Source organism: Mesocricetus auratus, unplaced genomic scaffold, assembly GCF_017639785.1.
Source record: "Mesocricetus auratus isolate SY011 unplaced genomic scaffold, BCM_Maur_2.0 Super-Scaffold_100018, whole genome shotgun sequence".
Classification (NCBI taxonomy): Eukaryota; Metazoa; Chordata; class Mammalia; order Rodentia; family Cricetidae; genus Mesocricetus; species Mesocricetus auratus.
In genome coordinates, this window is record NW_024429199.1 from 27,811,630 (window position 1) to 27,832,635 (window position 21,006).

General features: G+C 43.4%; 1 protein-coding gene and 1 long non-coding RNA gene across 2 annotated transcripts in view; one reads left to right on the forward strand and one right to left on the reverse strand.

The window, feature by feature from the left end:
• Nhsl1 (NHS like 1) overlaps nt 1–21,006 on the reverse strand; it is a 61,525-nt gene that overhangs the window by 19,170 nt on the left and 21,349 nt on the right. The window contains 2 exon segments of the mRNA XM_040728438.1: nt 3,202–3,394; nt 18,602–18,726. Of these exon segments, the coding sequence (XP_040584372.1) occupies nt 3,202–3,394; nt 18,602–18,726 (318 nt within the window).
• The window catches only part of LOC106020776, a 63,333-nt gene that overhangs the window by 13,271 nt on the left and 29,056 nt on the right, over nt 1–21,006 (forward strand). The gene's annotated exons all lie outside the window — the stretch shown is intronic.

The following is a 21,006-nucleotide window of genomic DNA, read 5'->3' on the forward strand; positions in this document are numbered from 1 at the left end:
CACCATGGTGAGACCAAGCAATACCACTGTTGTCAAAGCTGAACTCTTCCTTTCTTGCTCATAATTTCTTAAGGCGCTAGGGCTTGAACTCAAGGCCTGACACACCATGGGCGAGTGCTGCATCCCCGCGTCCTAACTGCATCGTTTAAAGTTTAGTGCAATCTCAGAGGGTAGAGCCCCAGTACCACATCCACAGAGCAGTTTGCCCAAAGATCAAGCCAATCAGCACACTGTGGGAAACCAGAAAATAAGGTCTCTGCTGGCATGGGTTACAGACTCATCCCGAATTATTTGCCATTTTAAGGGAAGTTTTGTGGTATTGGCCTTTTTACATAGGTATTCCCTTAAAAATGAGATTTTTTGAAAACACACACATTCATATAAATCCCATACTTCTCTTGTCATCTTATGCACGAGAAAAGTATGAACCGGACACTCTTGTTTAGTAATATTGTCATCTCTTCAAAGTGGACATGTGGTGGACAATGAAACTTCATAGAGGAGATGAAGTATGAGCCTGGCCTCATTAAAACGAGGTAATTTTTAAACACGCACCATCCATTGAGGAGCAGACTAATAAATGCTTGTAAATTTGCAAATCTTTGCAACTTCGTTCTGAACAGAGAAAAGCAGAAGCAATTCAGAGCCGGGCCTGGAACGCCAGTAGGTACCATTTTCTGATAAATAGGCCACACAGACGCATCTTTAAAAAGCACTGCAAAGGGGAAGTCTTCCAGTGCTTTATTAGTTTATTAGCGAAAGAAAAGATGCTCCTTTTACGGAGGCATTTCAAATGGGCAAAATATTATGAGAAAGCTGCATCTAGTGTCCAGTTTCCTGTCCCCATGCTGTTGGGAAGAAAAAAACAACAACAACCACTACCCAATTACTAAGAAAATTGTGAAGCCATCCATATGAGGTCTCTACAACCTTCATATTGATTCACGTTGTGACCTAAAAAAGGCTATGTCACAGTCTGGGGTCTACACATCTCACCAAATAGAAGCTATGACTTGTGTACCCTGGCATCCTCGACGGCATTCACCTAATGCACAGTGCCATGTAGTTAGAGATAATTATCTATTGAACTGAACTGACACTGGCCCAAATATCAGAGAGAAACAATTTGCGAATGCTTTCCCAGTGTGTTGTTGGCATGTACACTAGTCTTTTAGGTGGAAGACTTGATCCATGGGGCAGGCTATGGGGCATAGTCACATGTTCTTTTTATTTAAAACATTCAAACTTCCCCTCCTTAACCTTTAGAACATACCAAGGCTCTGCAAGACGGCAACTAAAGGGATTAAATGGCCTTGCAGGCCAGCGGCTCATCGTGTTGAGTTCCTAGCTCCGTGATCTGTAGCCCCAGCCCTGATCGGCGCCACTCTGGATTTAAAGCCATACATGCACTGGCATTTGTTTTTCCAAAGCCTCACTGAAAAAGCAAATTAGGGGATCAATCATCACCTAAATTTCCGACAAGCAGTGGCATTTTTATCTAATTAAATCTGTAATTTTAGAAATAAACAATAAAGAGAAGGAGGCTGGAGAACCTGTGCCAATCCAACCACCTAGAGTGAAAGCTTTAAACTTGTGGTTCTTTGGCTCTTTGGACCAGACTGGAGAAGTACATCCTTAAGAAACACGTGTGTCCCTGTGAACACACAGATCAGTATGTATCCAGATGTTATGTCAATGTTGGTGCTATGTGAAAATGCCAACCACTCAATTAAAGATAAATTGTGTTTTTACAGAACTTAGGCTGTCCAGTACATTCTTAGCATTCATTCACCTTGTGTGGGTGGCATCTAAAAGCCTCCTTTTATATCCATGCAATTCACATCTGCTTAGATGCCAAACAGGTGAGAAAGCTCGGAGAAACACCTCGGTGAGCCATCTGTGAGGATGCATCCCACTACAAACACTGCTTTCTGCCTGAAACTCTCCTTATTCTAATTTCACTCTCATTTCAAGGCAGAACCTTTTACTCTAATTCCTCTAAAGGCTGTAGTCCTTCATGGCACAAAATGCATAGCTTATGGCATTACTATGCAATCATAATTAATTACATTTCTTCTGTATTTAATCCAGCAAATGACTCTTCTCCTGTAGAAAACACAAGCACACCGACGCCCAGGGAGAGAAGGAGGCAGGCACCACACTGCTCTACCCCATGGCTACTTCTGAAAACGGTATTTTAAAGATGCGAGCTAGGTGGAAGGGAGGTGCTCACAGACATTAACAGTGCTCTTTACAAAGAGAATGAACTAAAATGTCACACTGTTTCTTTAAGGCTTAAGTTAGAAAAAATGGAAAATATATACATGGAATTGAAAATAATTCATGTACTTATTTATTAAATTTCCATGGACATTTTATGCATAATTTCTAAATATACTCTTAAGATTTTTTTTAAACAAATCTTACCTAAATGTTAGTATCCCTTGCAAGTTTACTGGTACCATGGTAACAAGCCTTCCAGCAGCAATAGTCTCAAAAGACAGAGGGATGCTGTGGGCTTTCATCCTAATAGTTAATGAAAACTTCCTCCTCTTGGTCAGCCAGAATTAAGAGCATAGAGACCAGACTTTGTGTAGATTTTGTGTATATGACACTAAATGCTTATTTCTATGTAATACACCATCATACTTAGTTGATGCTACTAACCTGTGTGTGTGTGTGTGTGTGCGTGCGCGCACACTGAGGATGACACCCGTGGCCTGGTCCAGCTACTATGAACTTTTTACCATTTGTATTGTGTGCCCTTCCCACACCGCTTACCAACTCTCTTTTCCATTTGAACAAACAAAGGGTAAAAAAAAAATACCTAGTATACACAGAAAGAAATATTTCTTTCCATTTCTAGAAAGATTTCTTATGGGTGCATACAATTTTTGCTCCTGAGGATCACATTTACAGGATATTCCTACAGAACCAAATCTTAGCTAAGAACGGTGCAATTCAAAAGCCATCCCATGCATGAATGGCTGAACCATCGAGTTCTCCCTTATTTAACAAACAGCAGGTGTTTTTCATGCACACACATATGTAGTTCTAGTCTTTCCTTTATCAAACAAGATCAGGAGGCCAGCCCATAGTTCTTCACTCGGATGCATAAAGAAAATGCTAACAGCATACAGCAAGCAAAGCCACGGACGCTGTCCCAAAGACATCATGACCCTGTCTGTCCCTGGAGCATACCAGTTATGTTAATAGGAACCACATCAGCCTGGACTGTCTGGGCTTGCTGCCTTGTCTTCTCTTCTGGTGTTGGCAGCGGAAGGGACTTGGTCCAGTTCGTCTGAGTATGAAGGTCAGAGAAGTCAGCTGAGGTTGGCGTTCTAGGTCTCCTGATGCTGATAAATCTTTCTTCTTCAGATGAAGAGATAGAACACTGCAGAGAGAAATAGAGAAAACAAGTGTAAATAATTAGCAGGAATAGTTACAAGTAGTTATTTAAAAAATTAGACTAACTTAAAGCAAGCTCAAGAATGGTTCCCCTTCTAAGAACAGAGAGATAATCTCTTCTTGCACATGACCTTCCACGTGTACAATTCACCTTGCCCTTCGTCTGGAGAATGTCAGGGTGGCAGAAAGTTCTGCTGACCCACAGAACCTTTACAATCTTCCAGTTTTGCTTAACTCTGCTGTGGTTAGAAAACCTATGGATTTAGTCTAACATTAGAAGCCCGGAGAAATGTCGCTAAGGCCACCACTTTCTATTTGTATTAAAATTCAGTTTTGTTCAAAGTAATTTCTAGCTTCCATCTTATTTCCTTTAGGCTCCGACCTCAAGGAACATTTCAAAATGATGGAGTTCAACCCCATTATGCACGTCTGAAGCCATCTAGACCGATAAAAAAAAATGAGTGTGAAATTGTTACATTGTAAGAGGCTGACTGAAGCTGGGCCCTATCAGAATTCCCTGACAACATTCTAGCTGTGTCTTCTGTGATAGATTAGCACTCTCACCAAAGAGCCCTTTTTTCAATGCCCTTCCCTGCAACACCTGAAGAAGTGTCAGCCGAGAAAGCTTTGTTGGTAAGCATTTTAAACAAGACTTCACCAGAGCCCTGGGCAGTCAGTTCTGTAAACTGACGACCCATGACCCAAAGACCTCAAAATATATGCACCATGCTTAGGAACAAAAGTAAAAAAAAAAAAAAAAAAAAAAAACAACAACAACAAGAGAGCAGCTGGCTTATGTGAGGAAATTGCCATCTAAGATACACAATAAATGTAAAAGGACTAAAGTTTATAGAATTTAAACTGAAACACCACTATGTATATAAGGTGTTTAAGAAGAATTCTACTGCTCTGGGTGTTGGTGGTGCCTTTAATCCCAGCATTTGGGAGGCAGAGGCAGGTGGATCTCTGTGAGTTTGAGGCCAGCCTGGTCTAAAGAGCAAGTTCCAGGACAGGCTCCAAAGCAATACAGAGAAATCCTATCTCAAAAAAAAAAAAAAAAAAAAAAAAGAATTCTACTGAAGAAAAAAGAGTTGTGAACCTACCCAAAGTAGGCACCTGTGTAAGCAGCTACCAGATCAGCTCAACCTATCTTGGTCTAGCCTCTGCAAAGCAAAGGTAACTGCTATCCACCTTTGTTTATGTTATTTAATAAAGGGTCACATACTGTCCCCTCTCTCTCTCTTTCTCTCTCTCTCTCTCTCTCTCTCTCTCTCTCTCTCTCTCTCTCTCTCTCTCTCTCTCTCTCTCTCTCTCTCTCTCTCTCTGGACTTGTTCGCATTTGAGAAGATTTATCTAGCTTTAAATGGCATGTCTGGATGTCTTCTAGGATCTAAGGAAGATCTCTAAAGGGACACAAAGAAGAAATAGAAACATAGAAAGATATCAGTCCATCACTATCATGTGATATTTTGATCACATTCTGACAATAAAGCTTGCTTTGAACCTGAGGGTGGAGCTAGCCACTAGATGACCAAAATTAACCACAGAGGTTTTGGAGGACTCAGAACAGACAGACAGAACGTAGAAGGGCGGGGCTTAGAGAGGATCTCAACCCTTTTGGATGGAGGAATGGAAGAGATAGGATGTTACTGGTCACTTCTCTGATCATTCAGGTGCGTACCCCGATATTTGACTCTCAACTTTTTATTGATAAAGAATAATTACATGAACACATCATGTCACCTCAGACACAAGACTACTGCCACCCTGTTTAGTGCTTGAAAACAAACTGCCTGAAAAATACCCATCACTTCTACTACTTGAGGGACACAAACCTGAAAAACGGCCTAGGGACAAGGCTGAACACTATGAAGTTCCAACCTCCTCTGAACTCTGAACTTTGCTGGGAAGGCTTGCCCTGCCCACCTCTGCACTGGGAGGTACTGTTGGGTCTTAATAAATGTGCATGCATTGTGACTTTAAATGCGATGGCAGAGAGCACATCAGACATAGAAAGGACTTAAGAAAAGCAAAACACATGAATTGAAACTTTCTTTTATTGCAAGGAGAATAACAATAATAGAAACACCGTAGAGCTAAAAATATAAATCATAGCAGGGCAGTGGTGGCACATGCCTTTAATCCCAGCAAGTGGGAGGCAGAAGCAGGCGAATCTCTGATTTTGAGGCCAGCTTGGTCTACAGAGGGAGTTCCAGGACAGTCAGGGCTACACAGAGAAACCCTGTCTCAAACAAACATGTGTATGTGTGTACATGCACGTATAATTAAATGTCTCAGTATATATTTTTACTATTGCTAACTTGCAAAACACAAGAAGACCATCTAGTGTCTTTTCAATCTGGGGAAAATGTGGATTAATATTTGTACTGGGACAAATTCATTCAATGTACAAGGTAAGCATGTGTCACTGACAACTTACTATGACACCAACTTGAACACCGGTCTGATTATCAGATCACACACAGATCCCGACAGAATTCCCAGAAAGACGATTTAGCTGGCAAAGTTCAATCCCTGGAACTCATATGACAGGGGAGAACCAAGTCGTGCAAGCTGTCCTCAGACCCCCACATGCCACAGCATGGCATGTGCTTACTCACACTTGTGCAAAAATAAAACAAAGATTATCAAATGGATTTCGGAGGCTCCCGACGCTGAGCCCATGGATGCAAACCCATTAGTTCCAGTCTTTTTGCAGTTTTGACATCTCGTTAAGTTTGACTTTTAACACATTTCTCTAACTGCAGACCCGCCCAAACACATATTAAAACTGATTTTATTTGAGAATTCCATGGCAGTTTGTATAACAGTGTCTGATGTTGAATCTTAATCAAGTGAGTTAGAAGGTTACTCCAGCAGAACAGGTGCCATAAATTTGGAAAGAAGCAACTCCTGGCCAAAAAGCCACGAAAGAAGGGACAGTGAAGGCCTGGGCTGGTGGCGGACAGATGAGCTCCTTTGCCAGGTGAGCAGTGACACCAAGGAGCAGTGACAAGCACGATCTTGTGTCCTCAGCACCCTGAGGTGGCTCAGCAGGTCCACTAACCTACTTTTATGGGTGACATCGGTGTCTACAGCTTTCCCAGTGAGGCAGATCTTGCCTGCAGTTTTGGTTACCAGGGGAGGATTCCTGGGGCTGGCAACCGTGCGACAACTCACTCACAAAGCATTTCTATTTTACCAAGCTCCCAAAGCTCCCTCTTCTCTGGCCAGCCAATTTCCCAGGCAAGGGAAACACCAAATCAATATGCAAATGCGGCTGTTTCGGTACCATCATCTACTGAAGGAAAGGTCGGGATCGATGACTTTCAGAATGATCCAACTCCCACGCCTAATCTGTTTATAAACACAACAGGGACCAGGAAAACCCTGCTGAGTCCAGTGGCAGTCTTTCATATGGGTTCTGTAGAACCATGTATTAGAGGCCTGCTTCCCAGCATCATCCTACCAAACAGTGTTGGGACTGTAAGAAGATGGAACTAGGTGAGAGGACTTTGTGTCATGGTGGGGATGCCCTCAAAAGGAAGAATGGAGCTTTGGCTCCTTCCTTTGCTGACCTATTTGTCCTCTGCGCACAGACGGCTGTTTTTAACGCCTGATTCCTCATTTCTGCTATGCAATGCTGCCTCTCCACAGGCCCCACAGACAGGGAGGCAGCCAATCATGGGCCGAAACCTCCAGTCTACAAGACATTAGTAACCCTTTTCTCTGTACAAAAGGTGTTTTAGTATTTATTATGACGACTGGAAGATGACTAACAAACTCTTGTAAATCAGTGGCTCCTACACCAGCCCCGTAACTGGTTTCCTCCTCCTGACTTTGTCCACCACCCATCTCCACCCCTCCCTTTCCTGGGCTCACATCATGGCACTTCTCTCCCCAAATCCTCCAGAATCCTTACTTAGAAATATCAAATAAACCAAAGATGGAAAGACAAAGCCGGTGACAAAAGTGAAGAAACTGGGGGACGGGGAGCAATGATACCCCTTTAATAAGGAACATGGTACAATAAAAAGAATTTGAATCTGAGACGCCCTGGACCCATCTCCTCCCTGCTGACGTCTAAATATGCGATTATGTGAAAGTATTCCCTGTTTCTGAGATTCAAGTTCCAAACAGTTAAAACAATGGTCACAATTATTAAAACACCCATTTCGTGGGATTCTTAAGGAAAATGGGAAATAATATGGGGACAAACTCTGGAGATGGTTTAAAGTGTGCTGGCTGCAAGGATTACAAAGTTAGAAATTGCAGGACTCCTGGAGGAGTCGTACATATGGATGACCTGTGAAGCCAGGATAATCAGATCATTTTTTTTTAGTAGCTGCCAAAAGCACTCAAATCCATTGCCTCAGGCAGAAAATTCCATGTGGGCAGAAGAAGAGACAAGATGATTGGGAAGGTGGCCAAATTTTCATAAAACAGACATTGTCTATTGTGCCGTTTTCTTTGATGTCTGGCTTGGAACGTTCAATACAAGTAATCATCATTATCCAAACACACAGTATGCTGTTCCGGGCGCTACACACAGGACTTTACAGACACTCACTCATATAACACTCTTGGGGGTGGAGGTAGAGCACAACAAGATATCATCTACATCAAAACTCCAATACCTTTGAGAGCAAGAGTCGAGCTATTAATAATTACACAGGCGAGCAGCTGCAAACCAGGGTTGTCCCCCGTGAACCATACGTGGTTTCATCTCTTTACAGTTAAAGAAACCAAAGCTCATGTAAGGGAGCAAAGGAACCGGCTTGAACAGGTACGGAAGCTGCCTCGAACCTGTGCTCTCTGCATCGTGTTCAAATGAGCAAACGAGCCTCCAGTGCACAGTTACGGCCATGACAGAGGCTCCTGCCGTTGTCTTCAAAGTCTTCCTTTGATTTAAGTATTTCCTTTAACGAAACCTAAAACACCCCCGGGGTGCAGGTTCAAAAAATAACAGGAAACAGAAAAGACAATTTCAGTTTCTGTTACTACCACCAAGGCCAGCCATTTATTGCCAAAATTCCAATCCAACTCATCACTCTGGGGATGAATTTTAAACAAGAGGTTGAGTAACTGGCACCTGGTGCCCCTTCCCTAACACAATGGGGCCTCTGTGCGCGGTTCCCAGAATCGATGAACACGCCACAAATGCAGCCTCCCACGATGGCACCTGGAGCACCCCCCTGTCTACTTGCAGGAAGCATTCTGGCACCTGTAACAGATCGCCCTTCAAACCTCACAGGCACTGAACACTGAAGGAAAAAGTCAACACAAGAACAAAGAGCAGGGGGACTTGTTCTGTGGTTCCACAGTTGAGACACAAGGGCATTTTCTGGAATTTCTAAGAACCTCTGCTGACAGCACTTTTCGCTCCTGGCGCATTTGTTTGCTGTGTAGATTCATGCAGCGCAAACAATTGGAAATAATTTAAACATTTTTTTCTTGCCACACCACATTACTGCTTTTAATATCAAAGGCGTGTGGCTCTCATTAGCAAATTACCTTTCTTCATCCCTTAAACAGATTGTAGGGTCTTAGACTTGGTAAGAGATCTTGCATGGGGATAATTAGGATAATTACTCTAGGACGATTAGCCTGAGTAAATAAACAGAATGCATACCCTTAGGTTCTCTCTTCCAAGGGATGGGTCCTCACCCTCTGCTCTATTAACAGCTTTCATTTTAGGGCAGAGCTCCAGCCTCAAGCACTTCAGGAAGTGTAATATTTGCTGGGTGCAAATCAGATGCTTTTCATTAGGCCCTGTGCAGCCTAAGCATGTGTTAGCTCCTGCACTTCCTGTATTCTTCAGCTTCCCTTACCAGGCTGCCCCAAACCTCCCTAGGAAATACAAAAGGGTTTTCCCCCTGGTAGAATTTGCCCTGGAGAGTGGCTTCCTCTGCACTCTCGAAAGTTGTCAGCCTGGCTTTGAGAATAAAGGTTTTATTTTTGCTTTGTTTTGTATTTTTTAAACACTGTAAGAACTGAATTGCAGTGTTGGCCTTAACATGGAAGTGCCATAGACTGCTGGCGAGGAGAGCCCTCGTTGCTTGTGGGATCCCATCGGATGTGAAGCATCAGCTGGGTGATGGATGAAGCCCAGTCAAGACGGCAATCCATTTTGTTTCTCTACTATCTTCTTTCTGGCTTTGGTGTCAGGATCTGCTGGCTGATGCATTCAGGGCCTACACTGCAAGATTTCTGACTGCTTGCCAATCAGCACAGGCAGCTTCCCTGTTTTCCAGTCACCCTAGCTACCAGTCCCCGGCCCAGCCCCCATGGTCCCCTTCCAATAGGCCCAAGAAAGAACAGAGCAAATCCACTGCTCGATAGAGTTAACTTAGTAAACCAACTTTGGCAGAAATGACAGCATGTGTGCACCGAGTCCTCTGGTCTGAGAGCATTTCCTCTCGTTACATTTCTGCTCTTTCACACACTATTCTAAAGCTTGCTTGTGTACATAACATACACCCTCTACTAAATTTACCTTTGGTTCTTCTGTCTGACATGTAATTTTATAGCTTCATCTCTTATCCTTACTATAAATATGAAAGCTACTGACTGATGAATAAAACACTGATTGGCCAGAATCAGGCAGGAAGTATGGGTGGGGTTGCCAGATGAGGAGAATTCTGGGGAGAGGACACAGAGGGTAAGTCACCAGAAAGATGCCATGTAGCTGCTGAAGAAGTAACAGGTCCGGACATTCTCCAGTAAGATAAGGAAATACACAGATTAATAGAAATGGGTTAATAATTAAGAGAGAGCTAGCCAATAAGAATCCTGAGCCATCAGCCAAACAGGTTCTAATTAATATAAGCCTCTGGGCATTTATTTGGGACCAAACGGCTACAGGCCCTGTCAGGACAGAAACTATGTCTACATTTCTTGCATATTAACTTGATACCTTCCTAAATCATTGAATTGCCTGTATTATTTGTAACAACTCAAAATATATATATTTTTTCTAAATTTAACAAGTACACATACATAAAATGTGCCAAGAGTAGTAACCTCAAAGGTTCCAAATTTTGTGCTTGTTTCTTATATGAGACATGACATCTATCTGTCTGTCTGTCTGTCTGTCTATCAGCGCTGGGCATGGCACTCACGCTCGCACAGGAATGCTAAGCACTCAGTCCTCCTCTTACGTCCCATTCTAACTGAAACAGCACACTTATGGTGAGGACAGAGGAAACCATCTGGGATTGGATTCTCCCCCTCCTTTTATCTTGGGTTCGGGGGATAGAATTCAGGTCATCAGGTTGGCATGGCAATCATTTTACCCTCTGAGCCATCTCCCTAGACCTCACTCCATTTTTGTGGTTTTATCGGGAATGGCTGTTAAATTGTAATAAATACCTTGTCAGTATCTACTATTTTAATTACATGATTTTTATCCCAAGATTTATTAATACATTCAATATTAATATTCAGTTGCTATACTTTATCTAAGCCCATATACTGTCATTAAAATAAACCTCAGTTAACTGTAGATTACTTGTACTTTAATGAGCTGCTGGTCATGTTTCCTAATGATTTATGATAAAGCTGATCTTCATCAGTCAGACTGGCCAGTTAATCTGCTTCCTATAGTCTCTGGCAAACTAGTCTGTTAAAAAAAGAACCGAACTTGTAGTTGAAGAGATGGCTTAGCCATTAAGACTCCTCACTGCTCTTACAAAGGGCCTGGGTTTAGTTTCCAAGACCCACATGGCAGCTCACAGCTGGTGTATAGGTAGAGATCTCATGTACCCGCAGCACTGACCACGCCCGTTTGGTCACTGGTACATGGGGGAAGGCAGAGATAAAGTTCAAGGAAGGAGGGGTCACTTTCTGTCTTGAGTGTTGGGACGAGGTCGGAGACCTCAGTTCTCAGCTTCTCCCGTAAGTGATTTCTCCCTAATAAAATAACATACGACATCCCTATCCTGTGTATGGTAAACCTCTGCATCACTGGTGGAACTTACAGTTCTAGAGGCTCCAACACCCTCTTCTGGCCTCTGTAGACATTGCACGTGCGCACGCACACACACACACACACACACACACACACACACACACACACACACAATGTACATACACACATGCAGGCAAAACACTCCCATATGGCAGAAAAGTAAATAAATCTTCAGAGAAAGAACTGAGCTTTTCCTTTTGCTCTGGAAGTTTCAAGCACTGGAGTCCACCCTTCCCACTTTCCCTAAGACAAGCCTGTAAAAACATTCCCTCTCTTCTGGGGCCAGATGTGATGTATCCCGTAAATTATAAAATCAAATGTGAGTGATTTCCTACTACCCACACAACAAGTCAAACTCCTTGATTCTCTCTCCATGGTTCCGGTTCCTACTCCAGGTCAACTCAGGACTCACAGGACTGACTACCTCACACCAGCCCAGCCCTTACATCTCACATCTAACTGGCTTTACACCTACTCTCATGGACACACATCCTGACCTGTGCATTGCAGGATGCCCACATTTAAGATTTGTTTTTCAAAGGCAGTTTAAGAATTAAGCATCCTACAGAATTTTCTGACAGTGGTAGAGAAAATAATCAAAAGGGCCAGATGTTTCTACCTGAGACACCACTTGGGTGGGGTGGGTTCTTGTGACGGAGGAAGCTATAGTGACTGGGCTTCTTTTATTGTGGTTTTAAGAGGATTTTGAGAATTACATACTTGGATTTGGGCAAATCTGTGGTAAGGGAAGATGCCCAGTCAACAGACACGTGTTTAAGTTCAGGCAAGAAATTGATATTTAAAGCTGGGCAAGGCAGCCAACACCTGTAATGTCAGTATTGAGAGACTAAAGCAGTAAGATCATCAGAAATTCAAGCTACATCAAGAATGCCAGGTCGACCTGGGCTACAGTGTGAGACTCTGCCTTAAAAACAAGATATTGAAATTTAGAAAGCTTCCGTACACGGGATTTAGAAATAGGAGGATTCACTGAGATCACCCAAGGCATGAATCTGTTGCGGAGGAGCGGAGATACAATGACTTGAGCCTACAGTGTTGATTTAGACACAAGGAAGAAAGTATCCATGACTAGGAAGTCATGCAAGTAAGGGACAAGGCAACCAGGACACAGTGTGGAGCTACGGGAGCTAAGTGAGGACTCCAAGCAGATTCGCAAATGATGTCAGACGATGCCGAGAGGAGAGGATGGATTGTTAGAGCCACCCGTGTGGCTCCACGGAAGTGACTGCTGGGCACGAGGGAAGTTTCAGGAGTGAGCTGAGGACAGAGGCTTCGAGGGCTTCAAAGGAAGCTGTGGAGACAGCAAGTCTAGACAGTTCTTTGGAGAAATCAAGAGGAAAGGAAAATCTGGTGGAATTGGAGGGAGATGAAAGGTCAAAGGAAGCTTCCTCCAAGATGAAAGAAAACTCAGTGTGTTGGTATAATGATGGTTATGGGGCAAGCAAGAAAGCACCCATCTGGCCAGGGAGGGAGGGGTAAGTTGCACATCTTAAACTCTCTAGAGGCTGGCCTTATTCGTTCCACTGGGAAGAAGCTGAGTGCCTGCTGAATGCCAGGCCAGAAACTGGGCACTTGGGAGATAATGGGAGAGAAAAGGATTAGCAACTGTCTACCCACCGTGGTGGCAGGACAGGAGGGGTGTATACAGAGAGAAGAGGTGCAGGCAGGGCAGTCATGTGGTTGGGGGAAAGCTGTCTTATTTTGGTTTTCCAGAGGCTAAACCAGGCATGGGTTAGCAGTGGACTAACGTGCCCTGGTGCTTTTCTCTAGCCCCGTTGAGCTAATTAGGCTGCAAACAAGAAGAAGCCTGGGTCAAAGTGGGGGTGAGAGGTTGCTGGTAATGCGACAGGAGGAAGAACTCCGGCAGAGATGAAGGAACACACAAAGAAGAGGACATGGTGATGGCTACATGGTAGAAACTAGGGAAAGCCTACCGCAGACGTGGAAAGGGTGGGGTTGATGGGCTGGATACTTACAATGATGAATTCATAACGAGCATCTTGAAGGACCAGGATGAAAACCGTACAGACTCATCCTCACTTGCTTTCTTTCACTTCAGCAAATCCCACGGGACACACTTTAGAAACAAACCTAGAGCTTCTGCCACCGCCACCGCCACCGCCATCCCTGTCCCCATGCTTGCTTTCTCCCCTGCAGTAGCCTACTGTCGGGCCTCTCTGCATCAGTCACCAACTCCCCATGAATCCATCTTCATAAACTACATCAATTATCCATTCAGATGACGTTACTTCCCTGCTCTGTTCACCCAGTGACGTCTCTTCTCACCCAGGATCAATCAGTCTGAGGTCATTGGCTGCCTCTCCCGTGGTCCTCATTCCTTCTCTTCCCTTTGTCAGCCACCCTCCTGCCCTTCTCTCCAGCCGTTCTCACAGGAACCATTCTACAGTCTCCAGAATTACTGTCTCTCCTTCCTAGAGAGGTCTGGGATATTCGAGATGTTCTTATATGTCATCTCTAACTTTTGACACTGCCACTGTGTTGGATGTCTCCAGCTAACATGGCAGTCTTGCTGTACTAGAAGAATCCTAGACACTGCTTTGTTTGTCCTCATGATGCACATCTCCACTGGTACTTACTATATTTATTCCAACTGTTCTCTGCTGTTATTCCTTCAGTGGCAGGGATCTTGACTCACTTGATGGAGCCTTAGGATATGGAACTGCTTGGTGTACTGAACTGCCTTATAAATATTTGCTATAAGTGAATGAATAAACTGCCCATTCAAAAAGATCAATCTTAGCTGGGCAGTGGTGGTGCACGCCTTTAATCTCAGCACTCAGGAGGCAGAGGCAGGTGGATCTCTGTAAGTTTGAGGCCAGCCTGGTCTATAAAGCTACCCAGAAAAACCCAGTCTCAAAAAATAAAAAAGAAAAGGAAAAGGAACAAGATCAATCTTATTCCACTTCCAACATTCTTTTTTTTTCCAGTTCTGTTTTGTTTTTTAAGATTTATTTATTTATTATGTATACAGTGTTTTGTCTATATGCTTGCATGACAGAAGAGGGCACCAGATCTCATTACAGATGGTTGTGAGCCACCATGTGGTTGCTGGGAATTGAACTCAGGACGTCTGGAAGAGCAGTCAGTGCTCTTAACCTCTGAGCCATCTCTCCAGCCCCCACTTCCAACATTCTAAGCAGGGGCATGAAAACATTGCATGCCTAGTAAAATAGCTACAGAAACAGTGCAGCAGAGATGGAACCTGGAATTGCTCTCCCAATAATAACAAAGGGAACTGCGACTCGCCGTCTCTTCAGCACTTCCTGGATCTAATTCCTCAGCTATCTCTTCCCTGGTGTGACAGCTCGGGTCAGAAGACTTTCTCTTTCAAATATGACTAAATGTCAAACACCTAGGTGATCTAAGAATACCACACTGGGTACACCATACTGAGATGCAAATGAGTGATGGTATGTTCAAGGGTGTATCTGTGTCTGTGTGTCTCTGTGTGTATGTGTCTGTGTGTGTGTGTCTGTGTGTATGTGCCTGTGTGTCTGTGCGTGTGTGCCAGAGAAAATTGTGGGACTCTGTTCTCTCCTTCCACCGTGTGGGCTCTGGGGGTTGAACTCAGGTCATCTAGCTTGGTGACAGGTACCTTCTTTGGCTGAATCATCTCATCATCCCCAAGTGAGTTTTTTGTGCGGCACAGAATCAAGAAATGATGGGCGTTAATAGAACATGGAGTGATTTAGCCCAGAGGTGGGGCGCTAAGGGGAGGAGGTAGAAGGAAGGGAAGAAGAGGGATAATAAGAAAACTAAAGGGTGGATTTATGGAGGGAAGAAAGAGAACCAGACAGCAGAAGGGACACAGGGTGAGGAGATGCAGACTGGGACAAATGGGAATAAAGCGTAATGACACCCATGTATGATGGTGCCAAGATGAGACCCACTACCTTGTATCCTAACCTAAAAGAATTAATTTTTTAAAAAGTACGATGAAGAAAAAGGAGATTTAATATGATGGCGGTATGGTTAGGTTTAATTGTTAACCTGACAATCTAGAATGACCTGGGAAATGAGTCTCGATGAGGGATTGCCTAGATGAGGTTCCTGTGAGCACATCTATGAGGGATTATCTTGATCAGTCGGGAGACCCACCCACTCTGGATGGCACCATTCCCTGGACGGGGGATTGTATAAAAGTGAAGAAGGCAGCCGGGCGTTGGTGGTGCACGCCTTTAATCCCAGCACTCGGGAGGCAGAGGCAGGAGGATCTCTGTGAGTTCGAGACCAGCCTGGTCTACAAGAGCTAGTTTCAGGACAGCCTCCAAAGCCACAGAGAAACCCTGTCTCGAAAAACCAAAAAAAAAAAAAAAAAAAAAAAAGAGTGAAGAAGGCAAGCTGAGCACTAGCATGAATGTATTCATTCATTGCTTGCTGCCCTCGGCTGCAGATGTGATGTCTCTAGATGCTTCAAGTCCTTGTCATCTCGACTTCCCTACAATGGTGGTGTAACCTGAAATCAACCCTTTCCCCCTTGAGTTTCCTTTGTAAGGGTGCTTTATCACAGCAACAAGAAAGGAAGCTAAGATGGCATGGTTTCTTAGTTGTGATTAAATTAATATGTATCTAATACCAACACATTTTATAATACAAAATATTTTGGTATTTATTTTATTCTGAAAGACATTTATTACGATTTCTCTTTTGGGGGAGATGTTAGTCATGACTGGCAAGCATTCTACCTTTAAACTATTCTTCAGATCTGAAGTAGACTTCTTAACAAACTGCCTTGAGATTAAATTTAGACCTAACAACCAAAACAAAACAACCAAAATTGATAATACTTAGTGTATGTTGAAAAAAAAAATAGTTCCCGTTAAGCATCAGTAATGGTGTCTTCCAAGGATTTCAAGCCAATGAACAAGTATTAACTTAGACTTTTTAAATCACAAAAGTAACAGAGGGAGCCTTCGAAGTTCTTAGAAAACAGCTCTCCTTCCACACACGTCAGGGGGCCTAGGATGTATCTGACAGAAAGGAAGAGCAAGCGAAGGGGCTGGCGAGACGTTCAGTGGGTAAAGTACTTGCTGTGTAAGCCTGGGGGACTGAAGGTAGGACCAGTGGTCGGAGGAGAGGACTCCCTAAAGTTTTTCTCTGACCCCCACATGTGTGTACACACACACACATACACATACACACACATACATACACACACATATATACACACACACATACACACATACATATACACACATACATACAGACATATACACACATACATACACACACATATACACACATACATACACACACTATATGCACACACATGCATATACACATATATATACACACATACACACATACACACACTACACACACATACACACACATACATACACAAACACACACATACACACACATACATACACACATATATACACATACATACACACATATACACACACATACACACATATATACACACATACACACATATACACACATATATACACACACATATATACATACATACACACACATGCACACACACACACACCATCACATGTAACAGCAAATAAACATTACTTTTTAAAAAGGAAAGAAAAGAAAGGACACATAGGCTTCAAGAGTTCTGTCTGTGGTCCCACTTTCTGGTTCCTGGTGAAGGGATAACAGTCAAATCTCACTGCATTGTCAGCATGAATAAGCAGGTCTCCATCCTATTACAGATCTTGGAGAGTTGCCAAGATAACCAAGCTGCTGCCAGGGACCCCCTTACACGTGGATACAGCTTATACAACCATGCCACGCCCAGACACCATTTCTGGCTCATGCCTAGGCGCTATTTCTGGGCCCACCATTGGCTCTTCCTCCTGTGGGCATCAGTGGAAGGCTGAGGTCTACCTGGATACATACGGATCTCACTGTAGGCTTCACTCTTCATTTTCCTTATCCATGCAATAAAGAATAAGAGATTTTGATATTCAAGAACAGGCCAATTTTGAAATGGCTGTTTGTCCCTTTATATAATAGTAAGTAACCATTCTTGTATGCCTTAGCAAAAAGACTAGCCTAATAAGTCAACCCATCCTTTAGGAAATAAAAGAAAATCCCAGTATCCAGGTGGCGAGGAAGACAATGAGATCTGACACCCTCTTCTGGCCTCTGAGGCATCGGCATGCTGTGTACTTGCATACAGTCCAGCCACACACGTGCCCATAAAGTAAAACAAAATAAGTCTTCAAGAAAGTGCTTTCTGAGCCAAACCCGATCCCTAAATCTTACTTTAATTAATTCCACTGTCTGTCCGCTTCACTTAATAAATGAAAAGAAAAATCTCCACACACTTTCATTCTCTCATGTGCATTTAGAACTGATGTTGTTTGTGCTGCATGCAAGAGGCTGCATGAGAAAAAGGAACCCAAAGGTACACAGAGTCCCAAGTGAACTGGCCAGTGTCATAAAACTAAGTAAGGGCATTACCTACACACCTGGCCTATTCCAGCCTACCACTCTTGAAACGGTGGCTTTTACATTTTGTATGCGTTTGAATATATGGTTTATGCCTCTAAAGCCCGTGTTTGAAAGCTTAGTCCTAAGAGGACAATGTCAGGTTCAGGATTGTCCAACAGTCAGACTACCGGGAGGTTGACAGGTCATTCGGGACATGATCCTGAAGGGAACTAAGGTGGTTTTGGTTGAACTTTCTTGCATCCTGTTATGAGGTGTGACCTGTTCTCTCCACCATGATGTGAGAGTCAAGAAGACTCTCACCAGAACTGTATGCCATGTCTGTAGTCTCCAGGTCAGAAACAGCCTTCTGTGGTATTTTACTATTGCCTGGAACAGACCTCTGAGAGGTGACTGAGCTCCCAGTCATATGCGAAACAAAACATTTTTGAAAGACATCTTCTGCTAGTCAATAGATATTCAAAGTGCATAAATACGCAGAGTAAACATTGCTTTTGTGAATTTCTTGGATCCTGGCCTTGGCTCTCTTTTGTGTAAAAACTAGAACAATTTTACGCTTGAGGATAAATTGCAAACATGTTATTGAGAGCTTCTGGTGGGCTTTTCACCCATCTCCCTGTCTGCATGAGATCATACATGAGTCAGAGTACTCATGTCAAAACCAAGGAACTAACCCGTGACAGAACTCAACCGGAGGAAGGGGTTACTCTGAGTCCGTCAGCTTCCCTCCGCTACCGGGTGCCATGCAGATGCGGAAGTTAGCCTCACCTTTCGGTCTGCGCCGGCATCCTCGTCTTGATACTCGTCGCATGGGCTGGAGCTGGCTGCAAAGGTGGGTCCCTGAGAATAGTACTGAGAACTTCGGCACCCATCTCGCCTCAGCTTGTCACATTCTACAGAGAGGGCAAGAAGTCATTAGAAACCAGAATTTCTGGAAGTCCATTTTACTTAACTTTTCCAGTAATATTTTCCCTAAGCAAAATAGGATTTCAAAATAATGATATAAATGATTAAGGGTTAAGGCACTAAATACCACATCAATGCACTTTAGGTGAATCTTCAGAGGGTGCCACTAGCCTATGCAGTAAACACACTTGTCAGCAACTCTGTTCCCAGGAAGTTGAAGGTTAGCATAATTAAAACACTTGTTCGGTATGCTAGGCAAGGAAGCAGTGAACTCAGAGTGTTACCCTAGGGCCTTCGTTACTGTCACAGAACTACTGATTGTATTGTAACAGCTTTTCCAAACCCACAACAAGAGTGATGGCCAAGCCATGCTTGTTTCCAGGACTTACCACAAGTGACATGTGAGATCACAGAATGACTGTGATACTGTAGCTTTGCAGGGAGATGGGGTGGGGGAGGGGAGGGAGAGCTCAGGGGGCTGGAAGCAAAGTCACAGCCCTGAAGATGCTAAGCACTTGGCCTGTAATTGAATTCTGATATCAAATCTGCTGTGTGGCATTTCATAGGAAGCTATGCGCTAGCCAGAGCTATCTGCCAGTCCACAGAGGAATGCCTGGCCAGCAGCATGGACAGTAACAAGTCCACGTGCCTTGACTGGCAAGAGGCTGGGGTCACAAGGGACACCCATGCAGGGAGGACTCTCATCATCTGGGCTAGTGTGTGGGGAAGGCTCCGATGGCTTCTCAAAGCACCAGGAGCTTCCCAATCATCACCCAGACCCATTAAAGGGGCATTTGCCAGACAAGAGGACCTGCAATGAAGTCCCTTAAAAACCACCTTTCAAAAGCAGCGAGAAGTGTGTTTTTCTAGGAGTTTTCTCTTTACAGGGCTTTTTGTTTGTTTTGCTTTGTTTTTCAACAGGGTTTCTCTGTGTAGCCCTGGCTGTCCTGGAACTCACTTTGTAGACCACACTGAACTCACAGAGATCCTCCTGCCTCCTGAGTGCTGGGATTAAAGACGTGTGCCACCACTACCCGGCTACAGGGCTTTTAAAACCATAGAACCAAAAGCAGAGCCACAACAAGGCCTCTTCACTGCTCCTGTGTTAACAGAGAACCTACAACTCTCACTAGAGAAGGACAGTCACTTCAGTAAGAGATAAAGTGGTGAGGGTTTTGTCGCTGTTTATGAACAGAAAATAAAAGTCCTCATTCTTTATTGCAATGGGAGTGGATGGAGGAAGTTTCTAATTCAGAACTATTTATCAGATTTAAAAAAGAAAAAAAAGTCCCAGACAACAGTTACTAAGCTCTGAAAATGTCAAGGTAACTGTAAGATCACTAAGTAACAACTTCCAGTCACTTACGGGCTGGCAAGTATTTGTGACACTTTTTAAAGCGCAATATTCAAGTGTCTGATGCTTCCAGAAGCCAAAGGATTTTTAAAGTTAGATTTACTTTATATTTATTTACCATGCATGAGTGTATGAATGAAAATTCACTCATGCAATCTAGCCCTTTAGATGGAGAAATATTTTCACAACTCCCCAACAGTTATCAATTTCCCTGAGATAAATACAAACGATCTATATCTACTGAGATGATGTTATAGGAAACAGGAAGGGTAGCTTTCAAATGGCCTTCCCTGAAAAACTCTGGGGTCCTTGAATATTTGATTTGATTTTCTTTAAATACCCACCTCAAGGAAAGGCTAAACTTGGTAACACTCAATTCAATAGTTTTACAAGCTATATCTTATCACATCCCAGGATCTGGCACTTAACCTCCTGCTAGATTCACTTTCCCATGGCCCAAGAAATAGACCATTCCAACCATCTCTGTACCACCGAGTCTTCTAAGGGCTGTGGTAAATCTTGCAAAATGAACCACCACAAACTATTACCATCTACAGTTACTGCTTCAGCAATGCAGGTTTTTCAGAGACCTGACAAATAAAGGAAAGGAAAGATAGACACCAAAGCCTCTCAAGTAAACTCCGTTGTCCACAATCATCTCTTCTGTCCGCACTAACTAACCATGTGAAGAGTCTGAATCGGAAATGTGGCACACACCAGTAACCCCAGCATTCGAGAGGTGGAAGCCCAAAGAAGAAAATTTCGAAGCTAGCCTGGGCTAACCAAGACAGAGCATGCCTCAAAACCAACCAAACAAACAAAAAAACCAATCAACCAAACAAAAAGACTGTATTTGAAATATAAGATTTATTTCTCTCAGAAGTAGGGACTCCTGGGCTAGCTCATTTTAAGA